Below are 19,290 nucleotides of genomic sequence, written 5' to 3' on the forward strand. Positions count from 1 at the left end.
ACAGGAAAATCTTCCCGTAGAAATACAAATGTGAGACATCTGAGCAAAACGTTTCCTCTTGTTTGTCCTTATGCTGATTCTTCTATCAACTGTGCCATCTCACTGTTATATTTATTTATTTTTATATTAGAGTTGATGCCAAGTTTCTCAGTTTACTGTCAGCCTTTTTTATTTGTGCTTTTCCATTCCTATTGTCATGTCAGAATAAAAAACAACTTCCATCTGTCACTGATACAGATGAGAGAAAGTGTTATGGAAATGCACATAGAATGTAAAATTACAGTTAATGTAGCTCAGGTAAGGCTGCAGAAGCTGATGCAAGTGTTTACAGACTTCAAATTAGAGACCTGCTGAGAATAAAATGACAGGATAAATCCTTATTATCCCAAGAGTATTTAAAATTTGTTATTAAAAGCTGAAGATTTCTGTAGGGAGAAGAGAGGTTCCTTGGGGTAAAGTCTGAGTAATACACCCACATTAAATCTTACAGAATCACAGAATGTTAAAGGGTTGGAATGGATTTAAGGAACATTTACTTCCAGCCCCCTGCCATGGACAGGGACGCCTGCCACCAAACCAGGTTCCTCAAAAGGTTCCTCAAAACCTTATCCAACCTGGACTTGAACGCTTCCAGGGATGGGGCATCTGCAGCCTCCCTAAGTAACCTGTGCCAGTGCCTCACTACCCTCACAGCAAAGTATATTTTCCTAATACCTAACCTAAATTTCCTCTCTTTGAATTACTCTACACAATCAAATTGTTCAAGTTATCTATTACACTCGCCACAGCCGTAGTTTTTATAGTACGACTGTCTAAGAAACCGCAAGGAAAAGCGCCTTGGAGAACACTCGGGAGAGCCGGACTCACCTGTTTCCCTCCCCTCCCCTTCCCGCGGCCGGCCCCGCCCCGGGGCCCCCCCGCCCCGGGCCCCGCCGTGACCCGCGGCCGCTCCCCCCCCCGCCCGCACGTCCCCGGCGGGGCGGAGCTGCCGCCGCTGCTGTGATGGCGTCGCGGGCGTTGCGGGCGGAGGCGCAGCCGCTGCGGTGCCAATAGAGAGCGGAGCGGCCGGGCCGGGCATGGAGAGCCTGGCGCAGCCCCCGCCGCCCCCGGGCTCGCTGCAGACGGGCGGCGGGGGCGCTGCCAGCCGTCTCCACCTCGGAGAGGCGGCGGCGGGCGAGGGGGGCTGCAGGGAGGCCGAGGAGGGCGGCGGGCGGCGCAGCCCTTCCCCTCCGCCGGCCCCCGCTCCCGCCGCGGCCCCTCAGACCGCGTCCCCCTCCCGGGCCGCGGAGGGAGCTGCGGCGGCGGAAGGCGCGGGGCTGGCGGTGCCGGAGAGTCCCGGAGCGGCGCCCGCCTCGGAGAGCGGTCCCGCGGGAGCCGGCTCCGGGAGCAGCGGCGCTCCCAGCCCGCCGGGGGAGGAGTCCCGCAGCCTGGACTCGCTGGAGTCCTTCTCCAACCTGCACTCCTGCTGCCCGAGCAGCTCCGAGCTCAACAGCGACGCCGACGAGGCGGTGGTGGCGGGGGCCTCCTCGGGGGGCCCGGCCCCGGAGCCCGAAGGGGACAGGCCGGCGGCGGGCTCCCAGCTCCTCTCCGCTTCCAAGGAACGCTTCCCGGGCCAGTCGGTCTATCACATCAAGTGGGTCCGCTGGAAGGAGGAGAACACGCCCGTCATCACCCAGAACGAGAACGGCCCCTGCCCGTTGCTGGCCATCATGAACGTGCTGCTCCTGGCCTGGAAGGTACGGGGGGGGGGGGGGGGGGGCGGGCGGGCGCCATGGCGGGGCCGGGCGGGCGGTGCCGCTCGGGCGGCTCGTGTGGCGCCGGCGGCGTCCGCGGCTCCCGAGCCACAGCGGCGTGAGGGCACCGCGGGAAGTTTGTGCTGTGTAGGGCAAGGACGTTGTCGAGAACGCTGGAGAGGAACTTCTGACAAGGGCATGTGGCAGTAGGACTAGGAGGAATGGCTTTAAACTAGCAGAGGGCAGGTTTAGATACAAGGAAAAAATTCTGCCCCATGAAGGTGATGAGGCACTGGCACAAGTTGCGCAGGGAATCTATGGATGCCCCATCCCTACCAGTGTCCAAGGCCAGGTTTATTGGGTCTTTGGACGACGTGGTTTAGTAAAAGGTGTCCCTACCCATGGCAGAGGGTCTGGAACCTGATGATCTTTAAGGTCTCTTTCAACCTAAACCATTCTCCGATTCTTTTAGTAAATATTTCAGGCTTATTTCTGCTGTTAAGCACATGTCTCACATACAGAACTTGGAAAACAAAAAGTATGTGCAGTATGTTGCCAATACACTACTTAGATGCTGCTGTCATATATAGACTTACTTCGTTGCCCTAAAACAGAAATAAAATGTCTCGATGATGTTTACTAACCTGAACAATATATAACATATAGCTTACTGATGTGTACAGGTTTTTAGTAAGTAAAGATTACTATTTATAGCACTGAGTACATAAGTGATATTTTTGGAAAATAGGTTAGTTTCATATTATAAAGCGTATGTAGAGTTGTACGAAGTGCAGAATTGTACAAAATAAGGATTTGTATGAGTAGCTGCCTGAGTAATAGGGACACATTAATATAGTTATGCAGTATAGACTGTATTTAAACTAATGAATAAATCAGGTAGTGGTCAAGTGCAGCTTGAGACCTGAAGGTTCTTGTTCTCCATAGCCATTGCGGATGTGGACTTCCCGTAGTCTTAAAGTAATTTTTTCCCCAATCTTTTAAGTAATTAAAATCTAAGCCATAACGTAGTTATTAACATGTCTCTGTGAAAGGAGTATCTGTTGGAGGAAAGCTGTAAGGTTGTGTGCATTGCAAAACAAGGATGAGGGACACGTCTCAGGAAATGCTGGCAATTCAGCTCCGGAAGACTGAAGAGCTGATAGAACAGAGTCCTGAAATAGGAAGGCTTTACAGGAATAGCTTTTATGTTGTAGTAGCAAGGGGAAGAAATTTGGTGTTGGAAGAGTAAGAGATTGTTTGCAGTGTGACAGGTGACTTAGGAAAAGGTCAAAATGGAAATATGTGATGAGAAGAAATTTGTTTAGATGCAGGTAACTGCAGAAGATTAATGCTTTTGGTTGAGTTACAATTTCTACACATTTTTCTGAGCAGAACAGCTCAGACATCAGAAAGAAAACTCTGGGTGCAGTGATGTTGTTGTTTAAGCATCAGTAAAAGCAGTAGAGGGAAGTTGGGTGTGACTTTAAGGTATTGCCTTATGTAGGTTCTGCTATCGTCGGGAGGGTGTGAATGTTGTCACAGTATTGAACACTTGCTTTCTGTGCTCCCTCTTTGGCATCTGGGGGTGACTTGAAAAACTTGCCATTCCTTATCAATTTTGGGGGAAACATTTTAAACTGTTAGTTACAGGGTCTTACTTTTTAATCTTTTAATGAAAGATATAAATGGGACAGCACTGGTCCTGTTGTTTGAATTCAAGTTTTTGGAGGTTTTGTTCCTTAACATTTTTCCTTTTCCCTCCTCTGCTGCTCTCCAACCAGAACTTTAACTGACATTCTGCTGGGATCAAATATTACATTAGTGAGAATTAAGGTAATACCCAGTTTTATAAATAGGCAAAAACCAAAATACCCCTTGGGAATGCTCTTCTGTTTCTTATTGCTCAGATTACAGGAAGTTTTCTGTAGTTCTGTCTATGTAAAATGTCAGCAGAATTTACATGAGTTGCAGACAAGCAGCTAAACTGGTGAAACTGTCATCACAAGTTATTATTTATAGGCTTGAGGGTTTTCCTCTTATTTGGTTATATATTGTAGTTGCTTGTAATTGATTTTCCTAATTACTGCCTCTACAAATTGGCCTTTCTTTTCCCCAGTTCATAGTCAAGAACCACGTTCACAGTGGTTGGGGTGACAGCTCATCTGTACCTCACTGACAGCAGCTTGCCACATGAGAGGGCTGAGGATGGACATCCACCTTCTCGCTCCTCCTGAGCCAACATGAACACTAGGCTGGGTCAAGTAATTATAATTTGGGAGCAAGAAGGCAGACTGAAAGATGAAAACAGGCAAAAGCAGACTGAGAATACCACAGTACATATTAGGTGAAAAGAAGCTACACGTAATGGGGAAAAAAGAGCAGAGGAAGGAGATAAGGAGGAAAGCTAGAATCGCAACAGGGAATAACAAGTTAAACAGTTATGCTTTGGGTTCTATTCCCTGTATCAGCCATCATTTTTCCTTTTTAGAACTCTTTCCTGACAGGGTTGAGAGTTGTGGTCATCCTGTGGATAGATCTGGTCTCAGCCAGCTGAAGTGCAATACTGATTTGGTGGTTGGGGTTTTGGAAATTCTGAAATAGTAGCACCCACTGTGACTGTTCAAATTCCATTTTGAAAATACCAGGTTTTGGAACTAAGCTTGTGATAAAACTGCTGTCTCTCTTTTATCCACCACTTTCAAAGGATACAAAATACTTTGAGGTGGCAGATTGCAGAAGCTGTATTTTAAATATTAAAATTATGAAATTACTTTTCTTTTGAAGTGATTTTGCAGTCTGCCTGTCTTAAGTGTAACTTGCAGTTTAGCTTATAGGAGGGAGAGCCAAGGAGCTCTGCTACAGGAGTGTTAGAGAAATGCTGTAAGAAGAAAAACAAAAGCATGATATCAACTTAAAAAAGTAGCTGTTGTGCAGAACAGCTGTTGTGCAAAACAGTGTCGTAACCACTTAGATTTGTGTGATGGAAATGAAGCAGAAGTAGAGATTGAAACAAGCATTTTTAAATGTATGTACAAGCATGAATTGTGTCCTCTGATGTAGAATAGTGTAGCACACTGTTTTTCAGCTTATTTAAATCTGGAGATTGCTCAGTTTTAACTCAGGCCTGTGGCTCACTATGTGGTTAAGCTTAGCTATTCAAAGTTGGCTTTTCTAAGTGCCTTTTGTGATCTTTGTTAGATGTAGTTCATGCAACACTTTCTGATAACTTCTGGCATTTCATTAAATGTAATTTGGGGCAGGGGGAATGTGGCAATCATCAGATGCTAAAGCTTAGTGACAGTGCCATGTGATTCTGCTCTGTGCTTCTTAGGTAGGATGTCATGTCTTGTACCTGAAGAACTCTGTGAACATTAACATGTTGCACAGAAATTACATATCTGAAATGTCCAGGGAAGATTGTGAAACATAAAAGAAGCAAAGGGAAAACATTATACAATTATAATATAAATAATATTAATATTGTCTTGAGAAGTGCATGTCCTTATGTAGGAGAACAGTGATATTGCATATTTGAAAATGTCTTTGAAAGTTTTTTGTGTCATAATCCTCTCAACAAATGGAAGGAGCTGTGTTCCCTACACACCTAGTTCTACTAAAATTTTGGAAACTGTTAGAACTGTCTGAATTACCTATTCAGGTATCATAACAATTATGTAAGTAAATGTTATATAACCATTTTCTTGCTTAGATGTATCCAAACTGACTGTTCAGATAAGAAGTAGAGTAAAAAATTCTACTCAGCAATTCTTAATGTTAGGTTTTCATTAAAGTGGCCCTTTGGGGAGGAGCGGAGCGCAGAGCTCCCTCCCGCTGATCCCCGCTGCCTTGTCGGAGGCTGCAGCGGTGCTGCCGGCTCCGGGGGCTGGCCCTGGCCCTTCGCTCACACGTGATGTGCTGTCCCTGTCCCTGTCGCTGTCGCTGTGCCCGGCCGGAGCTGGCACAGATTGCTCAGCGGGGCTTGGCAGCCTCCCTTCCTCCGGCACCTGTGGGATGAGCTGAGCCCGCAGGTGCAGCTGGAGCCGTGCCCAGCGCAGCCACGAGCCCCCTCAGGGGCTGGAGGTGACCTGGCTCCAGAGAGACACTGAGGAGATGGAGGAGCACACACTGACCTGTCACAGGTTCATGAAACTGTTCCTGCCGCTTATTTGCAGAGAATATTAATTGTTTTTTGTCAAAGCTGCTTGAAGCTACCCGTACCTCTCTGGAACACTGTGTTCAGAGGAGTTGCATATTTTAGATAAACATGTTTTGAGACTTTAAGTCTTATATAAGACTTATTATATAAGCCATTAGAAATTTTCTTGGACCCTTTTGATAGTCATGGTATTTTCAGAAGTGTTATCCTCTGTGCATGACTATATCACTTAATTTTTTTGAAGCCCTTCTGTAGTGTGGAAGAATATAGTGGAAAATTAGTATTATGTAGTTTTGGGGTTTATAGTCTAATTCATACAAACTGTGTAAGTTTTATTAGACAATCTGCTCCATATGAAAATTTGTTTACCAGTCTTGTCTTTTAATTAAAGTATGCCTCAGCTGTATGTCATGCCATAGTTGTGTGAGAAGGACTGAGTTTCCCACTCCTGAATGTAGGAAGAAAATTATAGCTATAGTTAGAAAGAGCCATCAGGGCAAAGGACCAGGAAACTGCACTAGAGGAGTGCAGGAAGTGAGTGGGAGTTGAGGAAATGCATTTTTCCTAAAATGTGGAATTGATGTGAAATCTAGCAACTAAACATTGAAACCTATTGTGAAAATGTGTCTCAAAATAAAAGATTGTTATGGACAACAGCAGCTTCTCCTACTGTTGCTTACATCGTTTTCTTCTGTTGATTTCTCTGGATAATGACTGTGGTTCTGTATAATGTTTTGCTCTCCCTTAATTCCTAAGGTATTTTTCTCTCCCATTTCCTCTTCACTGTGCATTTCCTGTTGCTTAAGTGCTTGCAGTGAAGCTCTGAACAGCTGGGAAATGTCATGTTCTCTGTATATCCCAAAGTCAGCTCTGTTCAGAAGTACTCAGAATGTGTTGGAACCCCATTAGCCCACTTCAAAGGTGTGATCCAGGTCCCACTACACATGCCAGCCCTAAAATTTCACCATGAAGTAACCAATTAATTTTGCTTAGCATTTAATCAAGCAGTTAATTTTGAGATGTAGCTTGCTAAAGTATCCAGCTTTGAGAGATCCTGGAAATATGAGTAAAACCACTTTGCTTTTTCTGCAATAAAAAAATAAATGGTTAGCTTTACAGTTGTGAGGGAAAGTTCCATTTGTTAACCAGTGATATGGATAATATGTTGTGCTATTTTAAGCTCTGTACATAGAGCTTAAATAGAGGTAAGCCATGTAATTGAGCTTTAGAGTTGGTGAGTTGGATAGTTCTGTAAGTTACAATCAGTTGTCATTCATTAAATATTTTCAAAAAAAACATGTACCCATGCATGCCTGATTTTTTTTCTTTAATTCCTTTCCCAGATCCCAGAACTACCAGCTTCTTTATAAGCCCACCATCTCTGGGTTGATCAATGTGTGGCAAATGTCAACTCTAACCCAAGTAGGGACATATTTCTTAGAGTATAAATAAGAAAGTTATATAAACTTGGGTCTCTTTCTTCTTCCACATATAATGAAATTTCTTGTGATTACATAGATTTAACACATTTACCTTTTGTCAAATGTAATTAAAATTTATAAGACAGATGTAGCCCAATCACACCTCATTTTCCCTGCAAAGTTATTAAAATAGCTCAGTTTTCATACTGAAAACCCTCTCCATCACAATGTGAACAAAGTGGTGTGTTGCTATACTGTATATTTGAGTTTGGGGTGCTGCATCAAAGGCTTGATGTAGAAGTAGATGTAGATTGCTCTTCCATCCCCTGGATTTTTACTTCTTCCTTCTCCACAATCAGAAAAGTAAGTGGAACCTATTAAATCTCAACCATGAGTTAACAGTCTCTTGTCATGTCTTTCTATATGTGTCAAGGACAGCAGTGATCAGTATTGAGGGACTTGATTAAAAAATTCCTGATAAAATAAATATCTGTTGTAGACTTTGAATGGCAAGATGTTGGAGGGAGATAGGATGAGAAAATTAAAAACTGAAGAGAGCTTAAAAATCAGCCCCAAGACAAACCAACCCCAAACCCTAGAAAAATAAAATTCACATTTATGCAGAGAAAAATTACACTATGTTTAAGGTCTGTATCCTTCTGTGGTATTTCTTCAGATTGCCAGAAGCATGTCCTTGTATGTGTTTGTGCTTTGCCTGTTGCTTTTCTTCGTGCAGTAAATCAAAGTGTTCAAAATGTTTACCCAGGATGCTGGAGGAGATGAGAATGCAGGAAGCTTTTAGCTCTGCCAGGGTGGTTGGCTTTAGCATATGATGATGTTTGGAATAAATCAGGGAAGAGGGGAATGGAATATTCACCACAAAGTTCTGTGTGCCTCTCTGCTCTGTGTAGGGTTAAACCAAATGGTTAAACCTTGGAATGTGAACATGGGATGAGAGGCTGAGAGTCATTTCCTTGTACCTGCACAAGTCTTTGGCTTCCCTGTCCCAGCAGCTACTGACACTAGATCCTTTAGAAACTTTGTACAGAGGAACTTTTTGAGCTAATATGCAAAATTAATCTCTTAGTACTCAATACTCAGTTAAGAATTGGAATAAAGGGAGTCAAAGACTTGAGGGAAGTTTTCTGAACAGTTCCCAGTCTGTTAATTCTGAGTGCTTGTAGTTGAGCCACTGCAGTGAGTGGTGTGGGTTCTTGTGAAGTGGAGGGGGGTTTTGGTGGGAGAAGGGAGCACTATGCAGATGTGCACCTGGGAGAAAGTGCTGCAGGCATGTGGTTTCTCTAAAAACCAAAGTGCCTTTTTAATCTCTTCTTGTGGCTGCTGTTTAGTAGAGGTCCAGTATGCTAATGGCCTTATAAAATGGTGGGGGAAATGTAATCAGAAGTCTTCTGTCTAGAAATACAGTGGTTTTTAAATTGTGGTGCTTTGGTGTTTTAAAGAGAATTTACTTTTACTTTGACAGATTAAACTGCCACCGATGATGGAAATCATAACGGCTGAACAGCTGATGGAGTACTTAGGTTAGTAACTGCAATAAATCACTTCCACTTGTGTGTTGTACTTTGTAGTTCATAGCAACATAAGAGCTGGTTTATGTATTTACTATTTTATTCAGCTTTTTATTTGATTCCAGAAAACTACTTACAGTATGCAGTTACTCATGCTTTTCCTTAACTGGTTTTAGAAGTTTTCTGCACTGCTTTCCAAAGTGATTGGTCTGGTTCGTGCCATTGGTATGGCTCAATGCACCAACACATTGACAGATTTAAAATTATTCATGTCTCTTACAGTGTTGCTTTATTATAGTTGACAGAATGTAGTAAGTCAACTCTGTCTTTAGTGGTCTATAGTAACTCTAATCCTTGGAAGTATGACCTAATTAAAATAACAAGAAAAATTAATGTAGCCCTCACAGTGATTGCAAGTGGGGTCCCATTTGCAGGCACTGCTCTGGTATCACATTCAGTATTCAGTAAAACTGCAGCTCTGTGTATCTGACAGGACTGGAACTTTAATAACCCTGGTGATCCAGGTGTTAAAAGTGCAGTTGTGATAGTACTTAAGCTGTATGTACCACTTTTCCTTCCCTTGTAGCCTGACAAATATAAAATGTTTGAACTTAGTAGACTAGACTTGATTTTTCTTAAGCAGGAGAAAAATACCCTTTCAATATTTTCTTTATTTTTGCTTGCAAAGAACATAGCTTGTTCTTTTCAGAAGCAAATTGCTGAGTCTTCTGGTTGAAAAAAAAGTTGCCTACATAATTTTCTCCAAAAACTAAGAAATCTTGCTCCCTGTGTCTAAGCATTTCTTAGAATTGCATTGGTGACACAATACTGTCTGAAGTCACTACATAATTCCAGTTGTCTAAATGTGTATTCTTTCTTGAAGGCAAATTTTAGCTTCTGAAATTATCTTACTAAATTGAATCATAAAACTGTGTTCAAATTATTTAGGTTCCTATTCACTCAACAGGATTAGCAGTTCTTCTACAGCTAAAAAAAAAGCCAAAACCAACAAAACAGCCTTCAACCACTTTCAAGTTAAAAGAGTATAAATTAGGAAGCTTATAATGATATTTTTCTGACTTTAGTAATGGAGCAAAGGAATAAGTACAAAAACATTGAAATAAAACCTGGAAAGTGTGTATTAGTCTCTAAAGATGTTATAAGTCTTGAACCTCAGTGTGTTGATTAACTATTAACTAATTTATTACCTTTGCGTTGTAGACAAAGGTGGAATACAAATGTTGTGGTTTAAGCCCAGGCAGCCCCTTGCTCACTCCCCTACCAGAGAGATCAGGTAGAGAATGGGGAGAGTAAAAACCAGAAAAACTGTGGGCTGAGGTAAAGACTCAATATAGGGAAAGCAGAGCAAAACAGGGAATTAATTCACTGCTTCCCACAGGCAGGCAAGTGTTCAGCCATCCCAGGAGAGCAGCACCCTGTCACACGTGGTGACTTGGGGAGAAAACACCATCCAGCACTCCAAGTGTTCCCCTTCTTCCTTCTTCCCCAAACTTTATATACTGGGCATGATGTCACCTGTGCTCATTGGGGGTCACCTGTCCTGGCTGTGTCTCCTCACAGCCTCCTGTGGCCCTGTGAAAAGCAGGAAGGGCCTTGGCTCTGGGTGAGCCCTGCTGAGCAATAACAAAAACATCCCTGTGTTATCAGCCCTGTGTTCAGCACCAACCCAGAGCACAGCCCCACACCAGCCACTGTGAAGAGAGTGAATTATATTCCAGTCAAAACCAGCACAAGTTTTATAGACTTACTGGTGTATAAAATATGACAAAACATTCACAGTATCAGACAGGATAAGTGGTTGTCTTTTTAAATGTGTACAGAATTACATACTTTACTGTGAACAGTTTGACCTTTTTATGTTTTGAACCTGAGGCACAGAGGGAGGTTAATTTTTGAATCTTGAAGAGATTGATGTGATACCCCAAGAGATTATGAAATGTTGCTTTAGTAACAGTTGGCCATTTCAATTTTATTTCTTAATATGCTCTTACTAAGTTTTTGTATTCATATTTCACTCCATAATTATAATTCAGGTTATTAAACAGTGTGATCCCATTAATTTGGTAGAAAACTTCGGTTGTGGTATTCATTATCAGTCACTTCAGTCAGAAATATTAACAGAAATGTTGAAGCTTTGATTGCGGAATAAATTTATTTTCATTTTTGCTTTCTTTTAGGAGACTACATTCTTGATGCAAAACCTAAAGAGATATCTGAAATTCAGCGACTTAATTATGAGCAGGTAAGGAGCTGCTCCTAAAGCAGTTACTTATGTCTGAGGGAACTAAAACTACTCTTCTGACCTAGGGTTTGTCACCTTGTTAAAAACCACAAGCATACAGACCATTGTTTGCAGTTTGTTTTTGTCTGGGCTTGATGTAGAGTAATAATTTTATATATGTGCTATTAGTGAAGAAAAACTCAATATTTATTAACAGAAGACACTTTTTTCCCTGTTATGAAATAACAGTAATGAAGTAAAACAGGTTTTATTGAGGAAGTGTAACACAGAGGTACTAATAAAAGTATGTAACAGGGTGGTTGCTCTTTGAAGTCTTGTGCTGCATGTCCTTCAGTTGCTCTGTTCAGTGGTGCCTGCCAGAGTTTCTCTGAGGATGTAAACTGAGTAACAGAGATCTCTGTTCTTAATCATGATGGTCAAAAAGAGATTGATCCCATGTTATGAAAGGCAATATTATTTACACTGACCACTATTTATATGTCATCACAGAATTCTTTCTGTACTGAAGATAATGCTATTAGATTTAAAATTTGTTGATTTAGTGTATATTTTCCGAGTTCTGTGTGTAGTCATAGCTGGTTTTTTGGTTACTCATGGAAAAGTGAATTTGAATTTTTTAATAGGTATAAGGTTTCAGGGTAGTTCTGTTTATTCTTAGGTCATTTTTTCTTGTTCTCATTCAGTGTTGACAGCCAAACTGAGTAACTTGAGATTGATTTGTATCAGATTATAAGAATTACTTTTGTAATAATGAAATTGGCTATTTTTTTCCACACAATTCTGTGTTGTAGAAGGTTATAGCTATAACCAGCTTGTTAGGAGGCTGATGAAAACTATTATGCCTGGTGAAAGTACAACCTGTATAGCTTTTTTATGCTCAGATATATGGCTTTAGAACATAAATGTCACATACCTGAAGTTTTGACCATGTAATTTCAAAGAAGCCTTTTGTTCTAGAAATCTTCCAAGTTGCTTTGAAGGTACGGAAATAGTTAAAGTAGAAGTGATAATGTTGAAATTGTAGCAAGAAACTTCTGTGGGTTTCTGGTCTGTTTGATGTAATCCTGCTTTGTTTGCAAAGTAAACATTAACAAAAATGCAGCTATTGTCTGTAGATGTATGGTCTGAATTTGTGGATGACACTGTGCTGACTTACTATGTACTTCTTATTCATTCAGCAGTATGATTATGGCAAAATATCTTTCAAAACAGACAGGTTTTCATATTTGATGTCAGGCCCCTCCTAATGACATGCTCTTGTTAAGGTGGCTTGGTTTGCTTTTAAAGTGATACAAACTTAAAAGGTGAAGCCACTCTTGAGGATTACTTCCAAATCTTGCTAAATTCTAAACCTTGTGACAGCAAAATGTTAGTAAGATGAAGCAACTTGTAGTAAGGCAGTGGGAGCTGTTCCATTCCTGATCGTGGAAACTTGACTGAGCAGAGTGGCTAAAGGGCTACAAGCATTAAAACTCTCATTTGTAGCAGCCATGCTCAAGGGCAGATTCTCATCAGAAGACAGCAGAAGCAGCTGTCTTTAACCATCAGTAGTTTGTCTGTGAATCTTTGCTGTCTCCATCTCCTGTCCAATCTGCATTTCTGTCTTTGTCATGCTATTTTCTCATTGTTGTAAGCCTGAATTCCTCTTAAACAACAGAATGTTGCAAAACCCAAAAACCCCCAAACAAACAACAAAGTGCCTCAGTTTCCCCAAATCTTTTGCACAAGACTTTCTGACTGTGTTCTTGTGGACTTTTCTCACTTAGTGGAAAATTCTTTTTCCTGCCATGTTGGGAATTTTTTTTATCTGTTGGTTCAAGATAGCTGTCTCACAAAGCATGTTTTCTTTGGCTCATCTTTCCTTTCTGTGATTAGAACTTCATAACTTGATAATTCTCCTTAGGATTCCGTTGGGATCACTACTATAATTAATAAGTGCTACTTTCATGACTTGTTTTAACAGCAGAATCTACAGGCCATTTAAAGGTATGCCCAAAATAAGGTAGAAAATGGGTTTTTTATTAAAGAAAAAAAGTAGTGAACAATTCAAGACTGATTCTCAGTACTGAACCCTGAAATTAGAGTTGGCAAGTGGGTCTGTGTAGCTCTTACTGTTCATTCATTATGTAGTGACAAGTACTTTGGCCTGACTTGTAAGGGAGGGTTTAAAAGGGGAGAAGAAACCTCAAGAAAAGTCCCTTGAAGATTCCTTTATAATTCAGTTTTCTTGCAAACATCTGGCTTGTGGCTTTGGGAAATAGACCTAACAGCAACCAGAGCTGCCTAAAAGTAGTTTATGGGTGTAAAAGAGGTCACTGGAGGGAGGTTCTTTTATTTCATGTATCTCCTGGCACAATATGTGAAGTGAATGTGCATTGAAACATTTGTTTAGGTAATTTACCCTTTAAATTTTTTATTTTTTAAGTGTTAAGTCGATGAGTACTGAATGATGAAGGGTTACAAGAGTAACCACCAAGTGTCCAAAGCTGTTTTGGGTGATCTGTTCTGTTCTGTTCTTTCTGTTGTCAGAATATGAGTGATGCAATGGCAATTCTGCATAAGTTGCAGACGGGTCTGGATGTCAATGTGAAGTTCACAGGTGTCCGAGTATTTGAATACACACCCGAATGCATAGTGTTTGATCTGCTGGATATCCCCTTGTACCATGGATGGTTAGTGGACCCTCAGGTAATTTACTCTGTTTCAATTATTTTTAAAAAATATTATTGTGAGTGTTATTGGTGGGAGGGGAGATATCTCTGAATTTTAACAAGTCAATAATGAATATGATAATGAAGTTTTGAAATTTAGTCAGAAAAATTGAGGAGTAAATACAAACTGTGGTTTTTTTAGTGCAGGAGCTATGCAGAGCCTGGGTCTATAGTCAAACTACTTTAAAAGCCTTCTGTGACTCTGTAAAGGAGAACTGTTTTTCTGACTGAAGTAGCAAGTTGCCCCAGATACAGTGTTCCAGTCATCATTTTTGAAGGCTTATTAGAGAACACTTGGAAGGAATACAAAGTTACTTTCCTCCTCTTTTTAATTCTGGTTTCTTAGTCACTGCTATTGAGAAATGAGGATGGTGGAACTGGTTGGAGAGAACTGCATCTTTAGCAAACATGTAATTTATTTTTAATTATATTATTTAATAAACACTAAAGTGGTATTGTTTGCTGAGTGGGAAACTGGTGAGTTTGGCTGCAATAATAATGCCTAAGAGTTTTTCTTTTCATGCCTTGTTGGTGAGAGTTGCTGTTCTCTTCCCCTGGCCCTGCTGATCCAACTTATGTTCATGCCTTAGCTTTTGATGCTAAGGGTTAATGAAAGCATTTAAAATAGGATCTGAAATAGCAAAATATGTAACACTCTGAACTAAAATGTTTTGGCCTACATTTTAAAGGGGATAACATCCTCTCTTTATTGAATTCTTATTGTCTTATTAATAATTGCCACTGGCTTGCAGCTGTGTTCTGTTCTTCTCAAAGGTAAATCCTCCATGTTGTTCCTTCCTGCTGCAGGTTGCTGACATAGTAAAAGCAGTTGGTAACTGCAGTTACAATCAGCTGGTGGAGAAGATAATCTCTTGTAAACAGTCAGAAAACAGTGAACTGGTCAGTGAAGGTAAGCCATGTTTTTCTGTATTTTATCAAAGTATGTGTCCTGCCAAATCCAAGTTAGATATTTTCCCTGTGGGTGATGCTGAGTAGAGATACAAGTGGGAAGAGCTGCATTCTGTGTGCTGAGCTGCTTTCCCTGGGCAGGCACCCAGGACTGTGCTTGTCTTCTCTGCTTCTCTAATGCATGCTCTTGAGCTACTCAATACAATTCTTCAAAACCTGGCAAGAACTTCCCCTATTGTGGCAGCATTCAGATTTCAACTTAGCTATGTATTTGCTCCTATAAATCAGAGTATCAGTTATATACTCCATTACAACAAGGGAAAATATGAGTAATATTAGAAGTGGATACAGCATTTCTGAACAGGGGAAGGTTTGTTTGCAATGCTGTGGTTTTAGGACTTTGAAACTTGTCCCCTCTTTTTATGTGTTCCCTAAGGCTTGTGGCAGTATGGGGACATAGGGGGAAGATAGGAAAAATACTACTATTGTTTTGCTTTTGTAGGGTTTGTAGCTGAGCAGTTCCTAAATAACACAGCTACACAATTGACATACCATGGACTGTGTGAGCTGACTTCAGCTGTCCAGGAGGGAGAGCTTTGTGTGTTCTTCAGGAACAACCATTTTAGCACCATGACCAAATACAAGGTACATCCAGCATTTTTGTCTTTATTGTTGTGTTTTGTGTTTCAAAGCAAGTCATGCTTTTTTACTTTCTTGAAATAGAATTAAATTCCAGGTTGTTATATATAAATATGGCTTACAGTGAATGTAAGGTCTGTAGCAAATGTTACTTAGGAATTATTGATTACAGTGGTTTAGTCACTGGGATCCATTACTACTTTAACTCTTCTTGTAGCCTTTCCCTTTATTTTCATTTTACTCCCTGTGTTAACTCTTTGTGGTTAGGTATAGTTATGTACACTTCTTACACGGCTTAAATTTTCTTGCACTTTGTGGTTGGCATGATAAGGTTACTTTAATTTCTTGTTTCTGAGGATCTAAAAGTTTGCATTACATTTGGCCAGTAGATGAATAGGTCCATATGCAAAATCCCAAATGTTTTGAGAAGCTGAAATGGGCTGCAATATTGGTTCCCTTTGTTAGGGAAGAGAATTTCTTTTAATTATTTTTATCTGTATCTGGGGAAGCAATATGGCAGCAGTTGTGAAAGGAGTATTCCAGGATACAAAAAGCAAGTGTCAGCTTGGTTAGTGCTTCTGGGACTCCTTCCTCCATGGAATGGAGAATCTGCTTTGGAAAGTTTACATTCATTTATGGAGCATCTTCATGCTAAAACAATTTTACTTCTGCTAGGATGGTAGTGTATGATTTTTACCCTTGTATAGAACTCTTAAAATTATGTTTTGGTTATCTATTCTTTAATAAGACTTTAATTTCATGTACACTTGTGCTTATTAATAATGGTAATAAAAGCAAAAAAGAAGAGGTGTGTAACATGGAAAAAAGTTAAGAAACCCCTGGTTTTGCCATTATCTGATAATGTCATATACCTCATGTGAATGACACTTCCATTTGTTACTACTAGTCCCTTTTTCCTCCCTCTGTAAATCTTGACTGTCAGTGCTAATCTTTGGCATTTTGAATAACTACTCATAAGCTGAGCTTAAGGTCTGAACAGTCCTGATAAATAATGATTAACTCTACAAGCAGGTAACATATTTGGTTTTCTGATTAGAGTACATCTGAGATGTGGTTTAAATCTGTGTGTACAATGCCACTCACTTAAAGCAGTAGGGCAAGGAAAAGGCTCTTTCTCCTCCCTTCTTCCATTTAAATAACCCAGAGCTATGAAATAAATCTCTGTGTGGTCAAATATTACCTGATGCAGCTCATTTAAATCCCAATTTTGAGTATAGTTTTTCTCCTCCCTGCTTTTCCAAATTTAGTTTTTGGATTAGCTGGTGGCAGCTCGTGAAGCAAGCCTGTACTCAGTTTTACACTTGTTACATGGAGTGGGGTTTGGTTTTAAAAAAGAAAAATAGTAAAAGTACAGCTGCACTTTCTGGGTACAAATGGTATCTAGAGGTGCAGGTGCTCTTTTACTTTGTTTAAAGGCCATTCCATATAAAATACATAAATCCTCCTGGAAATAACACATTTTTGTGCTATTATTAAATCCTTTAAAATATTATTTGTAGTAAATACAGTCAGTAAGTATCACTTTGACCTGTGGATTATAAATACAGATTAGTTTTGTAAAACATAGGCTCTTTGTAGTCTTTTGCAGCCCAGTATTACATTAAAGGGTAGAACCTGGTATGTGTCTGTACTTTATCAGCTTCATACTTGTAAACATTTATTTACTTCTCAGTTGAGATCCTTTTTCCTTATAGAAATAAAATGCAACACTTCAATGAGTTAAATATCCTCAGCCAATATTAATAATACAGAACAGGTTAAGGCAGTGAGTAAAAATCTGTCTTGACTTCTATCTGTAAGAACTAAATACAAGTTCTAAGAAATAATAAGTTGAAGTATTTGAAAATGAGTGTGGTTTGTATATTTAAGGTTTGCTGCTGCTAAGTCACAGTGGGTTTAATCTTGTGCTTTTTGAGAATTCTTAAAATTCTGAAATGCTAAATTTTTAAATAGAGGCCAGTTTTAAATTGATGTTGAAAGGCCAGCAGTAACTCTGTTGGCTCCTACCTAGCCAGCTGTTTGCAGTAGCTGTAAGTCTTGGGAGTCTTTTGTATCAAGTCAGAAATAGACTTAACTTGGGCTTTTAGCCAAGATCAGCTCTCCAGAAATTTTTGGCCCTCCAGGATACTCCTGTGAGTGCCAGATGCATTGTTGCTGAAGAGTTGAGATTTCTATCAACTGCTCCACTCTTTCCATCTCTTGGGTTTAATGCTCACCCTGCAGATGAAGTTTCCTCACAGTTTGAGCAGTAGTCAGCAGGAGGTGGACTATGGAGAAAAGCCCATCCATTGGGAAAGCTGGAGATACAACATATGCCAGGGAAAATGGAGGTATAGAACTTCTAGGGCAAGAATGATGCAATTAGTTTTTCTCTTTCTCTAATATTGCCTTTCTCTCTTTCCCCTCCAAACCAATACATGGAAATGCATAAATAAAGCAGCTGTAAAGTTAGCCAGAAGGGAATTACACATTTATTAAGTTGTACATGTAATAAAATCAGTGTATTTTTAGAAACACAGCTTAAGAAATTAGCAATTATTACTCTAATTAAGCTAATACTTAAACTTTTATTTGGCAGCTTTAATGTACAGCTGATACAAGGACCTGTACACTGGGGATATTTTTAAGTGCAGTATGGGTTTTTTAAGGCTGATATTTTAGTGTGAGGACTTGGATTTCCAAACCTTGTCCATTTGCCCAAGTAATAATTTTTTCTACTTCCTGTCCCTTTCATTGCATACTAATAGTCTTGGCTCATGTAATTATACAGTAATAATTTTCAGCAGTTAAAAATGTGATTTTATTTTTTTGCCTTTGCTTTTCATTATGCAGATAATAAATACATCAAATGATAATTCCCTAGATCAAGGAAAAACAGGACTGTAAAGAGGGGATCAGTTTGGTAAGAAGATCTTAGTTCAGTTGGAATGTTTTTCCCACAGACTTGTTTGTAACAGAACCTGTGTTCTTTACTGAAAAGTATCGAGACATTTACCTGTTTGGATTTTTAAGTATGTGTGTTTTCTACTTTATAAATGTTGTGTTTCTGCTTCAGAACTCAACAGATACTTTCATTCCAATACCAAGTGTATTTTAAAACAGTAATTGCACTTTTTCCTTGGGCATTTAAGATTGGCATAGTAGAGGCAATGAATATAACTGCTTAAAAACGTGTTTATTTTTCAATTTCTTAGTAAGTGTAGAGTTCTTATGCTGAGGGTTACTCTGAATTCAGTAGTACATACTTTCTTTAAAAAAATATTTTTAATGTTAGTATATCTGAATGTTTCAACTGTTAGAGAAAATTAAAGCAACATTCATTCATCCAATTTAAGCACCTTCACAAAAACAAAGGGATCTGATCCAGAAGTCCAAGAGAATATTTACATACTATTCAAAACATAAGGCTTAAAATGTTTGTCTTTACTGTACAAAGCTATTGGACATGTGTTTGGTTTTCTGTTTTCTGAATTGCTGGAAACTTGGTAATTGGCATTAGAACAAGTAGTTTAAAAACATTCATTATTTAATCTGATTATGAAATTATCCAGGGAAAGGAGATCTAGTAACATCCCCTGTAGCCTATATTTGTGCATTTCAGAGAGGGTTTTTTGTGCAAACCAGAAGACTGAGAGATCCCTGTTCGGGAGAATTATCTTGCTTTATCCTCAGCTTTATTTCAAGGTTTATATGTGAAACTATAAAATCTGGGCATTGGTCTACAATATCTAAGTATCGATTCTTAGGATAAATAATTAGTCATAACTTTGTTAAAGTAAACTCTGTCTACTGGGACTTCCATTTTTTTACTCCCTATTGACTATAGTTAAGTAGCAGATACTTTTGCTGTCTATTACATGCTGGCATTTTGTGGCCAGTGTTAACCCAATGGGGAGACTGGGTATTTG

General features: G+C 39.8%; 1 protein-coding gene across 1 annotated transcript in view; it reads left to right on the forward strand.

Annotated features, from left to right (window-relative positions):
- The first annotated feature begins 1,076 nt into the window (after positions 1–1,076).
- The window catches only part of MINDY2 (MINDY lysine 48 deubiquitinase 2), a 32,204-nt gene continuing 13,990 nt past the window's right edge, over positions 1,077–19,290 (forward strand). Inside the window, exons 1-6 of the mRNA XM_059481851.1 lie at positions 1,077–1,736; positions 8,794–8,851; positions 11,038–11,102; positions 13,632–13,790; positions 14,621–14,723; positions 15,225–15,367. Of these exons, the coding sequence (XP_059337834.1) occupies positions 1,077–1,736; positions 8,794–8,851; positions 11,038–11,102; positions 13,632–13,790; positions 14,621–14,723; positions 15,225–15,367 (1,188 nt within the window). The remainder of the gene's footprint in view (positions 1,737–8,793; positions 8,852–11,037; positions 11,103–13,631; positions 13,791–14,620; positions 14,724–15,224; positions 15,368–19,290) is intronic.

The sequence above is a fragment of the Ammospiza nelsoni genome, chromosome 14 (assembly GCF_027579445.1).
Source record: "Ammospiza nelsoni isolate bAmmNel1 chromosome 14, bAmmNel1.pri, whole genome shotgun sequence".
NCBI lineage: Eukaryota > Metazoa > Chordata > Aves > Passeriformes > Passerellidae > Ammospiza > Ammospiza nelsoni.